The sequence below is a fragment of the Fukomys damarensis genome, unplaced genomic scaffold, assembly GCF_012274545.1.
Source record: "Fukomys damarensis isolate Sample0158 unplaced genomic scaffold, DMR_v1.0_HiC HiC_scaffold_17, whole genome shotgun sequence".
NCBI classification, from domain to species: Eukaryota; Metazoa; Chordata; class Mammalia; order Rodentia; family Bathyergidae; genus Fukomys; species Fukomys damarensis.
In genome coordinates this window covers 43,246,178-43,266,888 of record NW_022900929.1, presented here as the reverse complement: position 1 = coordinate 43,266,888, position 20,711 = coordinate 43,246,178, and the positions used below count along the sequence as shown (strand labels likewise).

Below are 20,711 nucleotides of genomic sequence, written 5' to 3'. Positions count from 1 at the left end.
TGGGATTGGGCCTGTAGCTCAGTGAGAGCACTTGCCAAGCATGCATCAGATCCTGGGTGCGATCCTTAACACCTGAAAAAAAATTGTGATATTACCTTTTTATGAATGTCTCTGCTACTGGGAAGAGAGCTCATTGTTTTACTCAATTTTATGACAACCAACGCCTACACATAAACAAATGTTTGTTAGTTGAATTAAACAGTAAAATCCAAGAATATTTTAATCAACAGTTTGGCTGAAAGTCTGACAGATATGTCTTAACTTTATGTGTGTGGTGGGGGAGTAAGACAGAGTCTTGCTATGAGTTCAATCTGGCCTTGAACTCACTATGTAGCCCATGCTAGCCTTGAACAGCCTCTGATCCTCCTGCATCAGCCTCCCAAGTGCTGGGATCACTGGTGCACCATCAGTTCAGGGCCAGGCTGAACTGTAAAGTGAGACTCTATCTCAAAAAAACAACAAAAATACAAAACAAACAAGAAAGCTAGGCTTGTTTTAACTTCATCCTTAGCTACAACACTGTCAGTGGGAATTGTTCTAAAAAATGTTTTTAAAAAACATTATTATTTTAAAAACATTATTATTTATTTGGGAGCCAGAGGGACTTGGAAGGAACACCAATCATGACAAAATTTCGGAGTCCTCAGGAATCCTCCACTTGGAGATAAGTGACTCTTGTCTGTTTGTGGTTTCTGGTTTTGGGAGAAGGACCACCCTGACAAGGGCTTTTCTGAACTGTCCCAAGTAAAGGTCGGGATGCCGATTGCGGAAGTCCCTGGCTGATCAAGGACTGGAGATGAGAGGTTGGCAGGGGACCCTCAGTGGCCAGTAGTGTCGATCACAGGCAGCTGAGTGGTGGCTAAGGCTTTGTTTCATGTCTGGTCATGTCTTGTGTCCACACTGTCTGAGACCTGAATTGTTTTTGACGCTTGGTGAGAAAAAATCTAGAAAGGGATAGATAGAGTTAATTTAGAGACTTGGTTTTGGTCCAAAGAATTGTCCCTTTCGTCTTGGTCTTAAGTGTTTGGCACCTCCTCCGTGTCTAACCTCTTCTCATCACAAGGTCAGTTCCTGCTGTAGCTTTTGTGTCCTGGAGAATAATGAAGTTCTCCTCCTAATTCATCTGTTCTGTCATTCGCCTATTTTCCCTCTTGGAAAAATGCCCCCCTTCATCTCATACAGTGAAGATTTTGTGAGAATAACCTCTCCTAAAGCTTCAGGTTGGGCCCTCAAATCCTAGAGGTTTCAGTCACTCGACCCTGACCTTAATCTGATTTCTGCCTTCTTGCCATGAGAGGCCTCCCTCCTTAGAGGAACTCTGTCTTCTAACCCTTCTACGGCCATTAAGGGATAAGGCTTTTGGGGAATTCATTTGTTTTTGGGAGTGGCATTATCACCTTTAATGTGGTTGTGTGAAGGAATATTGAGGCCGCAGGTCTAGGGATGTTATATGGGGGAAGCGATTCATCATTCCCATTATCCAACAGCAGTAGGACCTGGGGGGGAGGTCACTGAGTCCCACGGGGCTGCAGGAATGGAGCAGGTGACTAGGACCAAGGTGGAGGGTGAAGGCTCAGTGACAACCAGGAGTCACTGTAAGGGTACTGATCAGGGTGGCCTGGTTTCCAGGGCATTGTATCCCATACTTCACGCATTAGCTTGGAAACCCCCTTCTACGCCATCCTTGGGCTCTCTTAACCTACTTTTGGCCTATAGGTCAATTTTTTGGATGTCCAGGACTCAAGACAGATTCACCTTCCATCTCACCAGTCCCTGGACCTGAACTCTTGAATTCAAGATTTCTTTCTTTCTTTCTTTCTTTCTTTCTTTCTTTCTTTCTTTCTTTCTTTCTTTCTTTTTCTTTCTTTCTTTCTTTCTTTCCTTTTTCTTTCTTTTTCTTTCTTTCTTTCTTTTTTTTTTCTTTTTTTGGTTGTTTTGTTTTTTTGAGATAGAGTCTCACTTTACAGTTCAGCCTGGCCCTGAACTCACTATGTACCTCAGGCTGGCCTCAAACTCGAGGCAATCCTGCCTCTGCCTCCTGAGTGCTGGGATTACAGGCATGAGCCATCACACCCAGCTCAAGATTTCTTTTGATCCTTTTCTTGACTGCTAGTCTGACTGTGTTTTTTCCTTTTACTATGGGAGCTCCCCAGGTTTATTCCCAAACTCCCCTCCCCTGCCCGTTGTCCCACTTCTCTGACGGTTTTTCTGGCCACTATGGTGTGGCTATGAAAAAGAGTCAACTATGAACCCTCTGTGAAGTAGGGTGGTCCACTTTTATCATAGGCTGGCCAGATGTAGGGTCCAAGTGTATTCTTCTTTCAATCCATTGGCCTCGGAAAATACCTAGGGGGTGAATTTGGCTTTTCTCAGACAGTCTGCTCCTGATACTAGGAGAAAGTTACAGAAATTAGATGGGTTTGCAGGAATGAATACTTTCCAGTTGCTGGAAATAGCCCAGAAGGTTTATGATAATTGAGACTCAGCAAAGCAGAGCTGAAAGGATTTTAGCTGCATCATAAGGGGTCAACCAGTGGGGTGAGACAACCAGGAAGAAGGGGCCGAGAAGAGGCAGCCTAATTAGGAAGGAATCAATGTGCAAACAATTTGGACATTGGAAGACTGGATGTACAGTGGGAAGGAAGGAAAAGAAGAGAACTCTAGGCCAGGTGTGGGTGGCACACTCCTGTAATCCCAGCTCTTGGGAGGCTGAGGCAAGAGGATCACTGTGAGTTCAGACCAGCCTGGACTACATAGTGAGTTCCAGGTCAGTCTCCACTACATAGTGAGACCATGTCTCAAAAAGAAAAAAAGAAGAAGAGAGTGCTAGTTATCCCTGCTGAGGGAAAAGTCTTTGCCCTTGGTCCCTAGGAGCCCATAGCCACTGCAACAGCAGGGGGCCACTCAACTCAGTTCCTTATAGACCCAGGAGATGAAATTTCTGTTCTAAAAGATATCATCTGGACCTCTCTCGGGCCAGGCTGTTACTATCCAAGGGGCCACAGGAGATAACAAGAAATACCAATGACTGTTGAAAGGACTGTGGACTTGGGGCATAAACAGGTTATGCATACTTTCCTGGTAGTCCCCGAGTACCCCCTCCCCTTGCTAGGGCATGATCTGAAGTTAAGGACTACAATTTCCTTTGCCCCTACTGGACCTCAGTTGACCCTAGCCTCCAACCCAAAGTTGGTATTGACCACTGCCTTGGCTGAGGAGTATCTGATATTTCCTGATGCAGAGGCAGTACCCGCTCCTAGTTTTCTTTTGCAGCAGCTACAACCTGAATAGCTGGGTGTCTGGGCTGAAACCAACCCCCTGGACCAGCGGCTCATCACCCCCCACCCCCAGTAGTGATAACTCTTCGGGGAACAGCCACCACAATCAGAATGAGGCAATATCCCATGAACCAGAAGTCCAGACTCAGAATTGCTCCTCACATGCAGAGACTCATGAAGGCAGGTATATTGACTCCTTGCAGGTACCCTTGGAACATCCCATTCTTGCCAATCCAGATACCCAGAACCTAGGATTACCAGCCAATGCAAGACTTGAGAGAGATAAATCATCAAATGGAGACTATCCATCCTATGCCAAACCCCTGTACCCTGTTGAGCCGTTGCCTCCAGAGCATCGGGTCTACACTGTATTGGACTTGAAGGATGTTTTCTTCAGCATCCCACTGGCCACCCTGAGTCAGCCTGTCTTTGCTTTTGAATGGACAAATACCCTGACAGTATCATCTCAATATTCATACTAATGGACTTAATTAAGTGGAACCTCTCGCACACACCCCATACCAAGAATCAAATTTAGGACCATGCACACGCAGCATACTGAGCTATGCCCTGGGCCCTAATGAAGTGGAGTTCTTTGGGCATGGTGGTGGAAGATAATGGAGGGCATCATTGGCTAATATATACCCTTATTTTTGCAGAAGGGTGATGTCTTCCCACACTTATATTCTTGATATAGAAAATCCTGCTTTGAATTCCCGTCTTCCCATCTCTATTCCTTTGTATTTAGAGGGAGGAGGTAGAAATAGGGTGAGTGAAAAATAGGAAAGAGGTTGTGTGTGGTGGCTCAAGCCTGTAATCTTGAGAGGCTGAGGCAGGAGAGTCACTGCAAGTTTAAGGCCAGCCTGGGCTACATAGTGAGTTCGAGTCTAACCTGAATTACATGGTGAGATCCTACCTAAAAAATTAAAAATAAAAACAACAATAAATAAATAAAAATAGGAAGGAAAAAAGATTCTGGGAGGAGAGTTCCTGCCCCTTGACATAGATGTCCTGGAATTTGCTGGGCATTCTCTGACAATTTAGGATTCAAACAAAGCTCAGATGGAGTCTGAATCTGAGGATTTCCCTAAGGAAGATGAGTCACTATCTTCATATTCACCTCTACTGCTGGAGTCTGAGGAGTTGCTCCCTTCATTCCTTCCCCATCTGCCTCCATTTTCCTTTTTGATCCCTGTGAGTGTTGATAGTTGATCTGAACTGTCACTGGGGACTCCATCCCTAGAGCCTGCAATACCCCTCCTTTCTAAGTTCTTCAGACAGACACTTGGTTGGTGAGGGCTACTTGTCTTCTCTTCTGAAGTTGGGCTCTGGGCCTCCTGCCATGGTCATGTTCTTCCCTTTACCATAGCTTTTCTCTTTGTAAGCAGCATATTCCTTAGGCAACAAACTCTTGAGCCAGAGCTCCAGATCCACCCTGTACTGTCTCTGCAGCTCCATGACCGTATTTTTTATTTTGAGACAAGAACTCATCAAATTTCCCAGGTGAGACTCAGATTTGATCCTGGGATTACAGGATTGTATCAGTGCTCCTAGCTGGGAAAAATTTTTAAATATAAAGACATGATTTCAACATGAACCAGAAGCACTCAGGAGGCTGCAGGAGCATCACCGTGAGTTTGAGGCCAGCCTGGGCTACATAGTGAGACCAAGGCAGCATGAACTACACAACAAGACCCTGTCTCAAAAAAAGAAAAACAAAGCCGGGCGTGGTGGCGCACACCTGTAATCCCAGCACTCAGGAGGCTGAGGCAGGAGGATTGCTGTGAGTTCGAGACCAGCCTTGGCTACATAGTGAGTTCCAGGTCAGTCTCAACTACATAGTGAGACCCTGTCTCAAAAAAGCAAAAAAAAAAAAATGAAAAAGAAAAACAAATATTAGAATTCTTACAGAAAGCAAATGTAGTGGCACATGCATATAATCCCACCACTTGGGAGGCTGAGGCAGGAGGATCATGAATTTGAAGATAGCAGTACTACAAAGTCGGTATCACACCAACTTGGACTATAGAGCAAGACCTTATCCAAAAATAAATTTTAAGAAATTTAAAGAAGCTGAGCCTGCTTCTGTAGTTGTTTACAATGGGAGTCACTATCTGTAAACAATCTCTCCATTCCATAAGGCAATATCCAGTGACTTAGAACCTGTCTCTGCCACTTATGTTTTTCGGTCTCTTTGATCTTGAGGATAGAGAATGGGTGTGTTATTAAGTATGTGCTTGGACACAGGAGTGTCCCTGAAGATAGAAGGATGATAAGAAGACAGAAGAAATAGTAATAAGCAGTAATAAACTATAATCACCATAATGTTGATGATTATTTAGTTCTTAATTATAGGAGCCCCAAAAATAACTTTACCCTACAAGTAAAGAATAAAACACAGTGCTAGCTGCTTTTATGCGTGACTAGAAAGGATAAAGGGGAAAAATGAAAATAGCCCCCAAACAAAACAAAAGTGCAACAGATCTTTCTGTGATAATAAAAATGTGTCTATGCTATGCAATATGGTAGCCACTAGCTAGATATAACTATTGAAGAGTTGAAATATAGTTAATACAACTAGGGAACTAAATTTTTATTTTATACCAATTAAATTAATTTTATTAAAAGTAAATAGCCACATGTGAGTAGTGTTGGATTCTAGTTGATTTTATTATTCTTTTTTGTACTGGTGTTTGAACCCAAGGACTTCACACTGAGCCATAGCCCCAGCCCATGTTTCAAAATATTTTTGAGACAGGGTCTCACTAAGTCATTAAATTGCCTCATCTGGGTTTCAACTTGTGATCCTCCTGCTTCCTGCCTCAGCCTCCTGGAATGCTAGGATTACAGGTGTGCATCACCACATGGGCAAGTCAAGGCTGAATGTATCTCTAGTTTTTAAAAATCTATTTCATGCCTGAGCAGCTCTAGGAAGATCAAAAAGGAAAAGATAAGGCCAGGGATTTAGCTCAAGGGTTTGGTGGCCCACCTTGCAAGCACAAGGACCCGAGTTCAATCCCCGGTACCAAAACAAAAAAAGAAAGAAAGAAAGAAAAAGATGATGTGGTTTTTCTATAAAATGGAATACTACTCAGCCATAAAGAATGAGAAAGTAGATTCATTCATAGGTAAATGGGTACATTTTGAGGATATACTCCCAAGTGAAATAAATAAGTCACACATATGCAAATACTGAATAGTTTCTCTGGTGTGAAAAACTAAAATAGTACTCAAGATCCTAACAGGGCAATTAGCAATGTGAAATAGGAAGAAAAGGACCAAAGGTGTAGGACAGTGAGAAGGATAGGGAAAGGGGAACAAGGAAAAAGGAAAAAAATATGAGAAAATGTAAAAATGGAATTAAAGTGTTTGAAGGTGGGGAGGATAGGGGAGGGTGAAGGGAGGGTGGGGACAAGGGGAAAAAAATGAGAACCAAGACCTGGCATGTAAAGGTACAAGATCCCAGTAATGAATGTAACTGTACTGTATACCTAAAATGTACCAATAAATTCAATTTAAAATTTTAAAAAAAGAAAGAAAGAAAAAGATAGAATGGGGAATAATAATAGCCAATATTTACTCTGTGTTTATTATAATGTCAGGTACTTCTCTAAATACTTAACAGATGTTTTATAGGATATTGCAGTGTGGTAAGTACTATTAGAATCACCATTTTACAGGTGATAAAAATGAGGCATAGTAGGGATTTTCTTGCCTAGAATCACACTGTTGGTAAGCAAGGGATAGAGATACAATTTACAAACAGGTAGTTTGATTACATAGCCCACTCGTTTAGACAGCATCAGCTCAGGAATTAAGTGAAGTGACCAGGGCCATATGTCCCAAACCGTGCCAGTGTGCAAGCTCACAGGGGCACCATGGGGTACTTAATTTATTTATGATCATGGTCTTGGTCTTACTGTGTTGCCTAGCCTGATCATAAACTCAGTGACTCCAGTGATCCTCTCTCTCACCTCTGTTTCAGTACTAGGGACTAAACCTAGGGTCTTCACACTGAGTTACAGCCCCAGCCCTTTTCATTTTTTGAGAAACTCACTAAATTGCTAAATTTCCCAGTCTGGGATGGAATTTACAATCCTTCCACCTTAACTTCCCGGAGTGCTGGGATTACAAGTGTGGATCACCACACCCAGCTGATCTTCCCTGCTCAGCATCTTGAGTGGCTGAGACTAAAGGCCAGAGATGCTAAGAAAAGATTGTTGAAATACTTAATTCACTGCAGACTGAGAAATTCTCTGGATTTGGCTGTTACAAACATTGAAATAATGGTTAAAAGTCTGGAGGTTTGGTCTGAAATGGCATAATAGGAAAGAAAAGATGCTTAACAGTACTTCACAGCAAGTATCTCTGTTTACAGTGTAACAGATAAACATAGAAAAGAAATCTCTACCCTTTAGTGGTTAAAAGCCTCTGAGGAAAGCAGCAAGAGATAAAGATGGGTTGCCAAAGACAGCCACAGGCACTCGACAGGAGTTAATGCAACCTTGTGTGACAGACCACAAGATGAAGATGTGATCCAAGGAGGCTGCTAGACCCCGTGAGGCAGGCTCTTCTCAGAGTTCCATTGGTGAATCCAGGGTGAAAAAGGTTAGGGGTCCAACTGGGTGTAGCGTCACATGTCTGTTACCCCAGTACTCCAGAGGCTGAGCCAGGTGGGTTAGAAGTTTGAGATGAGCCTGGGCAGTTTAACAAGATGCTGTCTCAAAAAATGAAAAGGTTGGTGTATATATCAGTTGTGAAGTACTCCTGGGTTCCATCCACCAGGACTACTTGCAAAAACAACACAACAAAAGAGCAACAACAAAGCCAATTAAAGTCCAAGTGATCAGGCTGGGCGTGGTGGCGCAAGCCTGTAATACCAGCACTCAGGAGTCTGAGGCAGGAGGATCGCTGTGAGCTCGAGACCAGCCTGGGCCACATAGTGAGTTCCAGGTCAGTCTCACTACATAGTGAGACCCTGTCTCAAAAAAAACAAATAAATAAATAAAGTCCAAGTGATTATGTAGAAGGTTGGTTGCTGAACTTGAAGCAGAGTTCAGTATGGGGGTTCTGCTGTGGCACTTGCTTAGCATGTGTGAGGCCCTGGGTGTATTCCCAGCACAATAATCAAAACAAGTAAACAAGCAGACAAAAAAGATGAAGTATATTCAGAAGGTTGTGCCACCCTGGCCAATGTGCCCACTGACAAACTATTTTGCTTATCAAGTAATAATACCTAGGTTAGAACTTCTTTTTTCTTTTTTTTTAAGTTTTTTTTTTGTTTTTGTTTTTGTTTTTTGTTGTTGTTGGTTATTTTTTTTTGTTGTTTTTTTTTGTACCAGGGATCGAACACCGGGTCCTTGCACTTGCAAGGTAGGTCGCAGAACCACTGAGGCAAATCCCCGGCCCCTACCTTTTGGTTTTTTGAGATGAGGTTACACTCTGTAATTCAGGCTGGATTTGAACTTGCTGTGTAGCCCAGGCTGGCCTCAGCCTCCTAAATGCCTGCGCCACCACACCCAGTTGAACTTCCTAAAATATCATTATGTCCTAATCTCATCTTTTGTGTAAATTAGACTAGATTAAGGGTAATTTTCAAAAGCTCTTAAACTGTGAAATATTGATAGATATTTTCTGTGACTGTGCATCGGTCAGCTTTCCATTTCTAGGACAGAGTACTGGATGCCCACAACTTGAAGGTGGAGAGGTTGATTTGGCCGACTGCTTCCAAGGCTTCAGTCCATGGCTTGCTGGTTCCAAGGCAGCAACATCATGGTGGAGGGTGTGGTGGTGCAGTCATTCACTTCATGGTGGCCAGGAAACAGCACAGGCAAAGAGTGGCAGAGAGGAAGGGGTCAGGGAGTAGAGATAGTCCCCTGGTCAGGAAACAACTGCAATAACAAGATCATACCCTCGTGAAGCACCCAGACACACCCGGAATCATGTTTTACTAATCTCCTACGTGTCTCTCAAGCCACTCAAATTGGCAATCAATATAACCACCACAGGCTGGTTTTTACTTATGACTGATCTCCATTATTTCAAATAAAACTTTTAATATTTCACTTTTTTTTTTTGAGATGAGGTTCATTACATAGTTCAGGCTGGCCTTGAACTCACCGTGAGCCTGTTTCAGCCTCCCAAGTCCTGGGATTACAGGCTTGCTCTATTCCAAATCCTTATAGTCTCATCACTAAAGTGAATCTTTAGTAGTCCAATCTGTTATCTCTGCTGCAACAACTAGAGGAATAAGAACAGTAATAATAGCAATAATCATGGCAGAACAAACCACTTGTCTACTACTGGGCCCAGTTCTCTATGCACAGTTTGTTTTTTCGTTACAGATATTATTTTCGCATTCATATTCACAACACTAGAACAGTTGGGCTGCGTAGTTGAAGCTCAACAAATACTTGTTGAATGAGAAAAATGCAGTTAGAAAAAAATGGTGGGTAAAAGGGCAAGCAGGAAAGCTTACAGTTCGGGATAGGGAATTGCTGGAGGGTGCTAAGAGCTAAGCAAGGAGCACTGACCACTGATTTTGATGCAAAACTTCTAAGAGTGGGAGAAGCAGCAAACGAACTCTCCCAAGCATCCTCTTGGGTGGAGTCCTCTACTTGCGGGAATTGTTTGGATCCAGTACAGCGCACCACCCACCCTGTCGTAATCCTGTCTGTAAAGGATCCAGTTCTTGCACCAGAACTTTCTCTTCTCCCATTTGGACCTGGAAGTGTTTTCCCAAAGCTCTGCAGCCTCCAAGTCAACACTGTAGTAACCAGGGTAACTAACTGTGCTTCCCTTGTCCACGAAGCAACTCAAGACCCTGGCTTTCCTCATTTCATTCTTGGGTTGCACAGCTTGAGGCTTGAAATTTTCTCTTTTCAAATCTAGTGGTTTGCTGTAAACTGCCTGGAGTGGGGGTGCAGACAGACTTTTCAAGGGGGCTCGAGGCCCCCACTTTGCTGGAGGCCCTGGCCTTGGGAACCCGAAAGGGCTTCCTGAAGAAAGGCTTCCTGACGGCGGTGGGGAGCCTTCAACTCTGGAAAGAATTCTGATTGGATTTTCAGCTCAGCCTCAGGCCACTGAATCCCTTGTGCGTCACCATGGAGACGGGGCAGGCCTGCCCGCTCGCCTGCCATTGGCTGGGGACGCTGGGGTTTGGAGATAAAAGCCAGCGCCCAAGGCACAGTACTCTGTGTGGACTGGATCGGCGACCGCCACCTATCACCACCGATCGATCACAGCCCGGAAGAGCAGGATCTCTGGGAACGCGTTGGTGGAACCATGGAGAACGGGTGAGACGAGCAGCAGGCCTAGAGACCCCCGATTCCCCCGGGGAAGGGAAATAACTGCCATGAGACCTGGGAACTCAGCACCTTGGTTCCAAGAGGGCAGGGATAAGGAACAAGCACCCTGGAGACACAAGAGAGGCCTGGCACGGAGCCTGGTGTCAGAGTCAGGGCGAGAGAACAGTGGGACAGACAGCGAGGGTGGGGCGCGCGCGGAAATCTAGCTGGGGTTGCTCCGCCCGAAGCAGGAAGGAGACAAGTTTGCGCAGCGCAAGCTACTCCTGAAGGAACTTGTGTGACCATCTGTGTGCGGGTTTCGGGGTGAGAGTGGAGAGGCAGGCACACGCCCTAGTGCAGACCACGGACTTTGCCTCCCCACCACATGCAGTCTTCACAGGCCATCATTCAGGGTCTAGGTAAAGACCACGTACTTTGGGGAGCCTGGAGTTCTTCCCTTGGAGGAAGGGTGGTTTATCCCCCTTGCCAACTCCTTCTTATCCTCCGAACTGGAAGTCACATGCACCAGCTGGGAATGGAGTTCTAGGGAGAGATGTCCTTCTCCTTTATTCACTGAGCAGAGCAACTTAACAGCGTTCATCCCCACCCCCCACCTTTGAAAAACCCTTCTCTTTGCGTTGGTCCTGGAATTCCAAGTCACCAGCATGGGGATCACCCCGTGCCTTTTGGACGACAGAGAACCAAAGGTGTTCTTGGGGGACCGACACCAAGTAGGAAGTCCTTTGAGCTGTGCGGTAATGGCTGTACGCTTTCATTTTCTTTGCACCTCTTAAAGATGCATGTTGATTAATATGTCACCAACCTTATTGGCTCTGTTGCCTCCCCAACCTCTTACTCAGTTATTTCCCTGAGAGTAGCCTAATTTATTGTGGAATTTTGTCTGATTTTCCAGGCCTTTTTGCTTTGCTCTGTTTTCATGGCAGGGTCATGCTATGCTGCCCATACTAGACTCCTGAGGCTCAAGAAATCCTCTCACATCAGCCTGGAAAGTGGGACCATGGGTGTTTGCTACTGTGCCTGGCTCCTAGGCTCTGCTTTTTGCTGTTATTGTTTGTTTTTGTCGATTTTTTAAAAATTTGTTTTTTTGTTTGTTTGTTTGTTTAGATAGGATCTCACTATGTAGTTGAGACTGACCTGGAACTCACTATGTAGCCCAGGCTGGTCTTGACCTCACAGCGATCATCCTGCCTCAGTCTCCCAAGTGCTGGGATTACAGGCGTGTGCCTCCATGCCTGGTTTAAAAAAAAAAAAAAATTTTTTTTTGAGACAGGATCTTGCTCTCAGTTGGGCCTTGAACTCACTGTGTAGTCAAGGTTGGCCTCAAATTCCCAGAGATCCTCCTGCCTCAGCCTCCTGAGTGCTGGGATTACAGGCATGTGCCACCATGCCCTGCCTAGGCTCTGCTTATTAAAAAAAAAATATTTCCTCTGAAAGTTGTGTTTAACTGTTACACCTCAATTCCACCTCAAGAGCCATCTTTGATCTTTTCGGATGGGTGTGATGGAATTAGAGTTGAGACTGAGAAAAGCTCCAGATTGGCTCTTGCTAATAGTATAAGGTTCTGGGTAAACTTTTGCTTGTATATTCTAAAGGGAAGAAGTCTTGGTGTGAAGAGAAGGGAAGATTGAAGTAGTCAGAAACCAGAAATAACAGCAGGAGGAGGTTGCAGACAGGGAAAGCAGGAAAAAGTTTCAAAGTTTGGAGCTTCTTAGCAAAATTCTACTCTGCAGGGATGGGCCCACAACCCGTATTTGTAACAAGCTTCTGCAGAGAATTTATGCAGACAGTCCTAGTATATCCTTTGGCAGACAACTAATGTTGTGGATTTGTTGTGGCCTGTTGTATTGCCATAGGTTAGTCTGGCCTTGGGCACCTTTGCAGTTCCGTGTAACGGGTTTGTAGGGACCTGGGAATCTTACAAATAAGGATCCCGGAGAAATTCACAATGGCACATAGACTTCTACCAGGATATTCCCATATGCTTTCTTCCCTTCTTTCCTTCCTTCCTTCTTTTTTTTTTTTGGTGTGTGTGTGTGTTAATTCAAAAAGTCAGACCCAAGAGCTAGCCATGTGGCAGGCCTGTAGTCCCAGCTACTAGAGAAGCTAAAGCAAGAGAAATCACTTGAGTCTAGGAGTTGGAGGCCAGCTTGAGTGATGCTCCTTCTTTAGAACATGAAACACACACACACACACACACACACACACACACACAGCCAGGGCCAGGTGTGTGGCAGTTTAATTACCATTAAACTTAGCATCTTTAGGCCCTGAATTCCATTCCCAGCACAGGATAGGGGCTGTGGAAGTTATTAGACTTTTAGTATTTGGCTGAGGAAGGAACTACAGACTACATTTCTAAGAGGAAATTGGGTTTATTACTGTCTTCAGGGCAGTTAGCTTTAATTACATTTTGAGAGTCAGTAGGGATAGATAGGGTAGTTTAGAAGAGTGAGTTGTTTACCCCTGCCCTTGGGGAGGTCTTAATTGCATTTTGAGTGCTCTCCTTAGCCTTACTCTCCATATTTCATTGCACTTCTCTGGATCCCAGAGTCCCTCCTGAAACCTTTCCTGAGAAGTAATAAGTTTGTCAGTGCTGGACGTGTAGGTCAGTGGTAGAGCATTTGTCTAGTGTGTGAGGGGCTTTGGGTTTGATTCCCAGCAACACAGTGAAAGTGAAACAAGACAAAACCTGCACGTTATTGACACTGGATTGCGGGCCATTAGTGGAGACAGAATTCTTTAACATTGGCCAGGTTCTCAAATCGAGGGGTTTTCATGCCTGATTTGCGGCAGGCCTGTGACCTCTACCTCTGGGCCAGCTTCTCGTTCCCTGTGATCTCAATACCTGCCAGCCTTTCTGCACTGCAGGTCATTGTCCATGATACCCTTGGAATGGGAGTAGAATTCACTTTCTTGATTTCCTTTTTATCTTCTAGATTCACATATGAAGATTATGAGAACACTGCACAATGGCTTCTCTCTCATACCAAGCACCGGCCAGAAGTGGCAGTGATCTGTGGTTCTGGGTTAGGAGGTCTGGCTGATAAATTAATTCAGGCCCAGAGCTTTGACTACAGCGACATTCCCAAGTTTCCCCGAAGCACAGGTACTGGGAATTGGAAGGAGGGGGTGAAACTGAGGGATATCGATGGGGTTCTGTGGAATTCAACCAGGGGAGTCAGTGTGACTACTCCTGGATCTAGCTTTTGACCCAAATCAAATGTTGTAAGAGAGAAAAAGACTACCACAACATTCCCCTAAAAGAAATTTCCTAAAATAGCGCATAAGTCAGTGGGACTAAGACAGTATCTTTCCTATGCTTTACTGACTTCCAGCTCCCTAAAACTCTACAGCGCCTCCTCCCAGATACCCATCTCTCTCAATACCTCGACCCTGTAGTTTAAATGGGGAAAATAATATCTACAGCCTCCCAGGCCAAAGTCAGTCCCTGTCTCTAGCTCTTCCAGATTTGTCAGGGAGAAGGGGTTTTTATTATTATATTATGTATTATATTATTATTATAAATATAATTTTTTTTTTTTTGTACCGGGGATTGAACTCGGGTCCTTGCGCTTGCAAGGCAGGCCACCAAACTGCTGAGCTAAATCCCCGGCCCCTTATTTATTTCTTTTTGAAACAGGGTCTCACTATGTAGCTCAGGTTGGACTTGAACTCACCTTGCTAACCAGGTTGGCCTTGAATTTCATGGCGATCCTCTTGCCTCAGCCTCCCAAGGGCTGGGATTACAGGCATGAGACACCACATCCAGCTCTATTTATTTTTTATACTCCAGTTGGGTTTTCATAACTGTGAGTTCTGCTCTGTAAATAGTAACTCTGTAACTGCTCCCTCTCTGAGTATCCCTCAATATTTCCTGTTGATTCTGGTCCCCTGCCCATACCATCCATTCCCTAAGCGATAAGTTGGCCTCATGTCAGTGGTAATTGCCAGATAAAAGAAATGGGAAAACTGGGTATTTTAACTGTGGGGAGTTATCTTTGTATTTTCATGCCCCTGCATCCCCCTACATGGGTGCACATTTCCACAGGACTGGTGTGGGTCATAAGGAAAGAGAATTTCATGAGTTCAAATCCAGCCCTTTTCTCCTGACAAATTTGGAAGAGGCCTATAATCACAGCATTATTACCCACTTTATTTTCTCTTTCTACCCACTTTATTTTCTTTATTTTTACTTTTATCCCATTGCAGTATGGCTTTCTCATTCTTTTGAAATTTCTTCTTAAAAGCCTTTCCTTTTGTATGGTCACACTGAAATCATGCTTTCCTCCCTAGATCTAAATCCAGGTTGCCTTGTGTGAGTCTGATTGTGTTCACCAGACTTTAAATGCCTTTCATCAGGACGCATGTAGAGTGTGCTAAGCGGCACATTGTGGTGCTCAGGAGGTATGTGTCCCATGAATGCCAACTCCTGTTCACTTTCCTTTCCTGTTTGTATACAGTGCCGGGTCATGCTGGTCGACTGGTGTTCGGATTCCTGAATGGCAAAGCCTGTGTGATGATGCAGGGCAGATTCCACATGTATGAAGGATATTCGCTCTGGCAGGTAAATCAGCGTCATAGGCCTGCTTGGATCTGGAATAAAGGGAGAGAAAGAGCCATCTTTTCTATTAACTGTTTTGTCCCCTTCTTGTTGCAGGGACAGTATACCCAGCACCCATAACTTAAAGGAAGAGGTTTCAGTCTATATATAGTTCAGCAGGAGTGGAAGGGGCTGGGCGGAGGAAAGTCGGTCACAGCACGGCGGCCTGAAAGTAGAGAGCAGGGAAGACCCAGTGAGGAAGATAACACTCTTCCAAGTTAGCTCCCCAGCAGCCCGCCTCTAATCGGGCCTGACCCACTAGCAGCAAGTCAGCTACCCTGCCTCCATGATCCCAGTCACCTTCTAAAAGATCCACCTCTGAGCACATGAGAATTTGGGGGAACATGCTAGATCTAAACCGTAACAGTTATGTAGCTACTGGGGCTAGGTAGATTTTTGTTCCTCGTCTGTCTCTTCTTTCATGATGTATATTATGTACATCTTCATAGGTAGATTGAAATTTGAAAAAAATTTTTTTTTTTTAATCTTTGCTTCCAAGGTGACATTCCCCGTGAGGGTCTTCCGGCTTCTGGGAGTGGATACACTGGTGGTCACCAATGCAGCTGGAGGGCTCAACCCTAAGTTTGAGGTTGGAGACATCATGCTGATCCGTGATCATATCAACCTACCGGGTTTCTCTGGTCAGAACCCTCTCAAGGGGCCCAATGATGAAAGGTATGTGTCGTGCTTTTTTGTGTCTAAGTAGGTAGTTTAAGGAGTTGTCTAGGAGGTAGGAAGCTCATTTACTTTCATTTATCTGAGATAATCCATCCTTTGACCTAGGTTTGGAGCTCGTTTCCCTGCTATGTCTGATGCTTATGACCGGAATATGAGGGAGAAGGCTTTCAGCGTCTGGAAACAAATGAAAGAGAAGCGAGAGCTGCAGGAGGGCACCTATGTGATGCTGGCCGGCCCCAACTTCGAGACAGTGGCCGAATGTCGCCTGCTGCAGAAGCTGGGGGCGGATGCTGTGGGTGAGAAGAGGGGGACGTGGCTGGAGGCTTGAGGGAAGGGTCTGGTAAAAGAGCACTGGGAAGAGGTAGGTTACAGATAACAGAATAGAAAAAGAGTGATTTAATAGGGGGGTAAACTGATTTGTAGAAAAACAAAGCGGGAAAGTTTGCTGAGGTGCAGCACAAGAGCTTAACAGCTTCAGTGCTCATCACCTACTCAGGATTTGACTCTTCCTAAGAATTATTCTAACAAACATCTAACAAGTCTGACAATATAGTCAACTTCTGCACCTCTGGATGACAGGCAGGTAACTCACTGTATTGGCCATATTTATAAGAAATTTGTAAGACCTTCTGAGGCCCAACTTCTTTGAAGCAATCTAGGATAACCTAAATTCAATACTAATGTAGCTCCTTTGGTGGATGCCTTTTGAGATTTTCAGCTCTCAAGAATGATGAGACTAAAGGGGGAAGAAGAGTCATTTGCAAATCTTACCAGTTGGTATCTCTATTCCTCTTACCAGGCATGAGCACAGTGCCAGAAGTTTTAGTTGCACGGCACTGTGGACTTCGAGTCTTTGGCTTCTCACTCATCACAAACAAAGTCATCACGGATTATGAAAGCCTGGAGAAGGCCAATCACGAGGAAGTACTAGAGGCGGGGAGACAAGCTGCAAAGAAATTGGAACAGTTTGTCTCCCTTCTCATGACTAGCATTCCACCCTCTCACAATGCCTAATGGCTACTCCTGGAGTAGTTTGGGGCCTCCCTGATGGATGGAATCCAAGTGAGTACTACCTACTTTGGCCCCTTGCTGGGGTCATGTGCCTCTGCTCTTAGGTAGTAGAAAGAAAATGAGCTCTGTATCCTTCACATTCCCTACTTTCTCCCACCGGACCTTTTTGGTACCAAGTCTTCTTGCTCAGTTGTCTTCTCAAAGCAGTTTTTCTACCCCATTCTTCTGGAAGAGCTGGAGCCCAATGCCCTATCACACCCAGGGACACGCCTGTGATTGGACACAGGCCTTTGAACGCCTAACAACAGCTGCTGCTAGCTCTGTGAGATGACAGTCTCATGTTCTTGGGGCTCTATTATGCCTCACTTATAGCACTAGAGAGCAATTAAGGACCAGCTCATACACCATAATATTTTGAGAATGAAGAGATGAATTTTTTTTTTAACTTTTTTGTGTAGCTTGGGATGAGGCTGGAGCACAGGCCAAGACTGACACAAACAGCTATCATCTCCTTAAGAACTGAGATGAGGCGATATGTGTGCAGCAAATAATGAAGGAAAAATGTTATGGCCTAAGTTGTCATTCTTTGTTAAGGGCTATCTAGTCATTATCCTTGTCCTTGCACCCCTTCTCCCCTGCTTTCTGTATTCTTGCAGCATAGTGCGAGTACCCTTTGCCAGCCACCTCACTGCTGCCTGGATTCCTTCCTGCCAACCCCAGGAAAACCTGTGAAATTGGCTTAAACTCAGCTTCTCTGGAGCACCTGCTTTCCTCCTGCTGTGCTCTTTCTGCGTTCCTGCTTTCCTTGGTCGAACCTCCCTATGAGTCTACATTCAGACACAGCTCTTTCTTGGCTCACCACATGCTTTTGCTTATGGGCTTACGTTCAGCTGCCTGACATATCTGGAAACCACACTGCCCTCCCAGACCTATGTGCCTTTTAAGAAAGGACAGTGCTGCCTGGTGCAGTGGCCAGACTGGGCAACTTAGTGAGATTCTGTCCAGGCTATGGAAGTGGTAGTGTGACCCTGGGTTTATCCTCAGTCCCCAGGACTGCCATAAAACAAAACAAAAACCATGCTAGATAAGCTTCTCTTTGTAACCACATTTCAGTTGTTAATGGTATATAACATGCAAGAAGTGTTTTGGAAAGGAAGCTTTTGAGAACTCTTTCAAATCATCCTTTGTTTGGTAACTGAACTTCTTAGATGAGCCCAACCCAAAGAAAAGTCATCTTGGAGCAGGTGCATCACTACTCATGGGTTCTTTGTACCTCTCCTTACCACTTGACTCTCCCTGGATCTCCAGGCGATCCACCAGAATGAGTTTGTCCCTAGTTTACAGGAAAGTACTGCACTTCCTTTCGATATGTACATAACTATAACTTGTTTATGTAATGAGATAGCTTATGGGCATTTTCATCCTTGAATATTCCTTAGCATAGCACTTGGCTAGTAAAATGCTAAATTGAGAATATAAAAATGGTCCTTTCTTGGCCACCATTTTAAGATACTTAAGAAACACCTGTTGTATACAACTTGTGCAAGATAGGTACAAGTCTTAGCTTTTTTCTGTGTGCATGTGCTTGTGTGCTTGTGTGCGTGTGTGTGTGTGTGTATGTGCTGGAATCCAAGAATTATACTCACAGCCTCTGAGCTTAGTCTTGAAGTATGAAAAAAGGATTTCACATCTGAACAAGCCAAAGCATAGACCTGGAACCGAGGCATATAGAGAAGTGATTGGAAGTCTGAGGAGAGCTGCTGGTCTGTCCTGCCTCTGACCTGCCTCTTGCTCAAACTGAACAGGAACCAGAATGGTGCCACCTGAAAAATACGTCCTGGAGAGTAGAATGTGAAGGCATTTTTAGATTTAGTGAGTATACTAAATTTGTGTGCACTATATGAAGACAACTTTCTTTTTAATAAAATCTGTATTGAGATAAAATTCACATATCATACAGTTCATCCATTTATAGTATAATATTTAGTGTATTCACAGATAAATGCAATTATCACCAGTTAACTTTAGAACATTTCATTATCTTATAAGGAAACCATATCCATTCCAACCTCCCCACTCCTTGCCACACGCCACTGTAACTCCAAAGCACTATGTGTTCAACTGTTTTGAACTTTCCTATGAATAAATTTATGTATCATTTAGACTTTATGACTGGATTATTTCACTTCACATATTTTCAAGATTCAACTAAGTAGTAGCACATACCAGTATCCAATTTTTCTTTAATAGCCAAACATTCCATGAATCCTACTTTTTATTTTAGGAAGTGTCTTCAGTTTGAAAGTGCTATCAACCAAGCCTAAACTGAATACATCTGTGTAGGAAAGCCAAGAAAGTGATGATACAAAATTAAGGGAACTAGATCTGGAGACAAAGGAAGTTCTGGAAAGAATACTAGTGAGGAGTCCGTTATTTTCTAGAGGACCTGCAGGATAGGAAGTCCTTGAAAGAATACTAGTGAGGAGTCCGTTATTTTCTAGAGGACCTGCAGGATGCCTTCAAAATGGCTTGGTAAGGGCTACATGTAATGAGATAGCTTATGGGCATTTTCATCCTTGAATATTTCTTAGCATAGCACTTGGCTAGTAAAATGCTAAATTGAGAATATAAAAATGGTCCTTTCTTGGCCACCATTTTAAGATACTTAAGAAACACCTGTTGTATACAACTTGTGCAAGATAGGTACAAGTCTTAGCTTTTTTCTGTGTGCATGTGCTTGTGTGCTTGTGTGCGTGTGTGTGTGTGTGTATGTGCTGGAATCCAAGAATTATACTCACAGCCTCTGAACTTAGTCTTGAAGTATGAAAAAAGGATTTCACATCTGAACAAGCCAAAGCATAGACCTGGAACCGAGGCATATAGAGAAGTGATTGGAAGTCTGAGGAGAGCTGCTGGTCTGTCCTGCCTCTGACCTGCCTCTTGCTCAAACTGAACAGGAACCAGAATGGTGCCACCTGAAAAATACGTCCTGGAGAGTAGAATGTGAAGGCATTTTTAGATTTAGTGAGTATACTAAATTTGTGTGCACTATATGAAGACAACTTTCTTTTTAATAAAATCTGTATTGAGATAAAATTCACATATCATACAGTTCATCCATTTATAGTATAATATTTAGTGTATTCACAGATAAATGCAATTATCACCAGTTAACTTTAGAACATTTCATTATCTTATAAGGAAACCATATCCATTCCAACCTCCCCACTCCTTGCCACACGCCACTGTAACTCCAAAGCACTATGTGTTCAACTGTTTTGAACTTTCCTATGAATAAATTTATGTATCATTTAGACTTTATGACTGGATTATTTCACTTCACATATTTTCAAGATTCAACTAAGTAGTAGCACATACCAGTATTCAATTTTTCTTTAATAGCCAAACATTCCATGAATCCTACTTTTTATTTTAGGAAGTGTCTTCAGTTTGAAAGTGCTATCAACCAAGCCTAAACTGAATACATCTGTGTAGGAAAGCCAAGAAAGTGATGATACAAAATTAAGGGAACTAGATCTGGAGACAAAGGAAGTCCTTGAAAGAATACTAGTGAGGAGTCCGTTATTTTCTAGAGGACCTGCAGGATGCCTTCAAAATGGCTTGGTAAGGGCCGGGGATTTAGCACAGTGATTCTGCCACCTGCCTTGCAAGCACAAAACCCCAAGTTCGATTCCCGGTACAAAAAAAAATGGTACTAAAAACAAAATGGTTTGGTACACAAGTCGGACTTTCTTTTTTGATCCTACCATGGTCATCTTTATCAACACCAGTAAGTGTTTATTAATCATGTACTATGCACATAACACTCCTAAAAGT

The 20,711-nt window shown here is 43.8% G+C and overlaps 1 protein-coding gene across 1 annotated transcript; it reads left to right on the top strand.

The window, feature by feature from the left end:
• The first annotated feature begins 10,410 nt into the window (after positions 1-10,410).
• On the top strand, positions 10,411-18,871 carry Pnp (purine nucleoside phosphorylase). The gene is made up of 6 exons (XM_010607418.2): positions 10,411-10,573; positions 13,522-13,691; positions 15,046-15,149; positions 15,685-15,860; positions 15,969-16,159; positions 16,663-18,871. The coding sequence occupies exons 1-6, from the start codon at positions 10,563-10,565 to the stop codon at positions 16,875-16,877; spliced, it is 867 nt and encodes a 288-aa protein (XP_010605720.1). The 5' UTR covers positions 10,411-10,562; the 3' UTR covers positions 16,878-18,871.
• The last annotated feature ends 1,840 nt before the right edge of the window (positions 18,872-20,711 follow it).

What these genes read in the sequence shown, in the direction of transcription:
- Pnp (XM_010607418.2), top strand. An exon ending in CAAGTTTCCCCGAAGCACAG is followed by an intron (nt 13,692 to 15,045) that starts GTACTGGGAATT and finishes GTTTGTATACAG; the next exon opens with TGCCGGGTCATGCTGGTCGA. An exon ending in AAGGGGCCCAATGATGAAAG is followed by an intron (nt 15,861 to 15,968) that starts GTATGTGTCGTG and finishes CCTTTGACCTAG; the next exon opens with GTTTGGAGCTCGTTTCCCTG.